General features: G+C 43.1%; 1 protein-coding gene across 1 annotated transcript; it reads left to right on the top strand.

Moving 5' to 3' along the window:
* Positions 1-570: 570 nt before the first annotated feature.
* Positions 571-2,055, top strand: LOC137632634 (putative nuclease HARBI1). Its single transcript, XM_068364708.1, has 3 exons — positions 571-688; positions 824-1,649; positions 1,839-2,055. The coding sequence occupies exons 1-3, from the start codon at positions 571-573 to the stop codon at positions 2,053-2,055; spliced, it is 1,161 nt and encodes a 386-aa protein (XP_068220809.1).
* Positions 2,056-2,626: the final 571 nt, after the last annotated feature.

Here is a 2,626-nt window from a genome sequence, read left to right as displayed (position 1 = left end):
TTTAGCCAGCGTATGCCGACGTATGAAAAATTTGGCAAATACGCTGGCGTACGTCGAATAAGTTATGGGTAAGTTTTGTATACGTTAACAGCACGCTGAAGCACGTTGGTATACGTCGAAGTACGTCGAGGTCGTCGAAAAATTTTGTGCATGCTCAAAATTTCTCAACGTATGTCAGCGTATGGCTATGTCCCGTATACGCAGGCCATAAATAATAGGTAAGTTATGCGATCGTTGACACACGTTCAAACACGTTAAGTGTAGGTTACTCATAAGTCCAAATACGTCAAGATAATGTCTAGCGTACCCAAAACTTATGAGTAACGTGCTTTGAACGTATGTATAACTTATATCGAACTTATCTCCTACGCATATTGACGTATGTAGACGTATTTAACATGTTCCGGACGACCACAGAACTTACTGAACGTGTTTCTAACGTACAGCTGCCGTATAATGGCGTATTGGTAGCGTTTAGGGGAATTGGGATATAAAAATGGGGTTCACAGGAGGAACCCGTCAGTACTCCTCTAGATTTCATGGTGAGCAGATGTTCATATCATCCGAGAGATGGAGGATCCGGCAAGGCTGAGACGAGAATACCTACTAGCTGTTCTCCAACATCAACATGACCTCATCGATTTGACACTTTACCAGTTGCGTGCCAATAAAGCCAGGAGAAGAAGAGGTGACCGGAGGAGAAAGAACTGGGTGAGACCATGGATCGGGAGGTGACGTCAGTTTGGCATATATGACCAGCTTAAGGTGGAACTCCGTAAGGAAGACCATGCATCCTTCACTAATTTCCTGCGTATGCCCCCAGCGATGTTCGACGAGCTGGTAGCCAGAGTGGGTCCAAGGATAATCAAGCAGCACACCTTCTTCAGGGATCCGCTTGAGCCGGGCATGAAGCTGGGCCTGACATTGCGTCACCTTGCCTCTGGGAACAAGTATGCCTCGATGAAGTTCGGATGGAGGGTTCCTCACAACACCCAGTCCCTAGTGGTCAGAGAAGTCTGTCAAGCCATTATTGACGAATATTTGGATGAGGTGCTGGTTTGCCCAAGTACACCTGATGGTTGGCGCGCCATAGCTGACAAGTTCTTCCAAAGATGGAACTTTCCCCATACATGTGGGGCACTTGATGGGAAGCACGTTGCCTGCCGCTGTCCTGCAAAGAGTGGGTCCCAATATTTCAGCTACAAAGGATTCTACTCCATTGTTCTGATGGCGCTGGCGGATGCCGACTATAAATTCATTTGGGCAGATGTCGGTGGTACTGGATCAGCATCAGATGCGCAGATATACAATGACTGTGAGCTGAAGGAATGCGCTGAGGACGGTACCCTAGGATTCCCTGACCCTGAGCCTCTCCCCAGTGACAACCAGGATGTGCCCTACTTCTTCATCGGTGACGATGCCTTCGCCCTACGATCAACCATGATGAAGCCATACAACCTCAGGGGTCTGACAAATGAACAACGCATCTTCAACTACAGGCTTTCCCGAGCAAGGAGGGTAGTAGAAAATGCTTTCGGCATCCTTGTTAACAGATTCCAGATTCTGCTAAGCACCATGCAGCATCACCCCTCCACTGTCAGGCTCATTGTCAAAGCATGCTTGATCCTGCACAACCTCATGAGGACCAGGTATTTCATGTTTACGTAGCATATTTTATACAGTATACAATGCATTTTACCTTTCAGCCTATGTTTATAAAAATTATATAATTTTACCTAAAATTGTATCTGTATCATAATATTACTTTTTATTGTACAGCGCCTTAGAATATGTTTTAATTATAGGTTAGCTTAAAAGTAAATGAATTCAAATTCCAGGTACCCAGGCCTACAGAACCAGCAGCTTGACCGGGCAGAGAATGAGAACCACGACTTTGTTCCAGGAGCATGGCGAGAGGGACGTAACTTGGAGGATACACAGACAGCTAGTGGCCCCAACACTGCCTCCAAGGACGGAAAGAAACAGAGGAATCTTCTCAAGCACTGGGTTAACTCCCCAACTGGTGCAGTTCCGTGGCAGGATAGGATGATCTAGATGATATTTGTATTACTGTATTTTTCAGGCAATAAAGGACCTCAGAGACAATAAGATTCCTCTTGAAATGAACATCGTAGAAGAAGTATTTTCCAATTATGCACTTTGTAATATAAATGTACAATTTGTAAATATTCAACAATTATAATTTTTCTTGTTAATTTGTAATACGTTTGTATTGACTGTAGGGGAGATTGGGGAGAGTTGAGCCACGTTTTTGATATTTAATAAACGATAGGTAGTGGCATTTGATAATTACTCAACATGAGGAAGCACAACTTTAAAAACAGTGAAAACAATTTAATAATGTAGTAATAAAATCATGTTTGGTTGTCTAAACTAGAAGGTCATGCCTATTAGAGGACTTGGGCTTGTATCATCCAGCTTTTCAGACTAAGGTTGTAGCTTAGCTTGTAATAATAATAATAATAATAATAATAATAATAATAATAATAATAATAACAACATAAGCCCGACAGAGCAAGAGAATTAGAAAAAATAAACAAGTAGAAACAGAGAAGAAACAGCTTGGCTACAAGCCAAGAGTAGGGTGGTCGAGTGGTGGTGGGTC

This window comes from Palaemon carinicauda, chromosome 3 (genome assembly GCF_036898095.1).
Source record: "Palaemon carinicauda isolate YSFRI2023 chromosome 3, ASM3689809v2, whole genome shotgun sequence".
Classification (NCBI taxonomy): Eukaryota; Metazoa; Arthropoda; class Malacostraca; order Decapoda; family Palaemonidae; genus Palaemon; species Palaemon carinicauda.
This window is presented reverse-complemented; position numbering and strand designations above follow the sequence as displayed.

Bases quoted from the DNA above. Each gene is read 5' to 3' on its own strand.
- LOC137632634 (XM_068364708.1), top strand. From the start codon at position 571: ATGGAGGATCCGGCAAGGCTGAGACGAGAATACCTACTAGCTGTTCTC. The intron at 689-823 runs GTGACCGGAGGA...GTATGCCCCCAG, and splicing joins TAAAGCCAGGAGAAGAAGAG to CGATGTTCGACGAGCTGGTA. The intron at 1,650-1,838 runs GTATTTCATGTT...TTCAAATTCCAG, and splicing joins CACAACCTCATGAGGACCAG to GTACCCAGGCCTACAGAACC.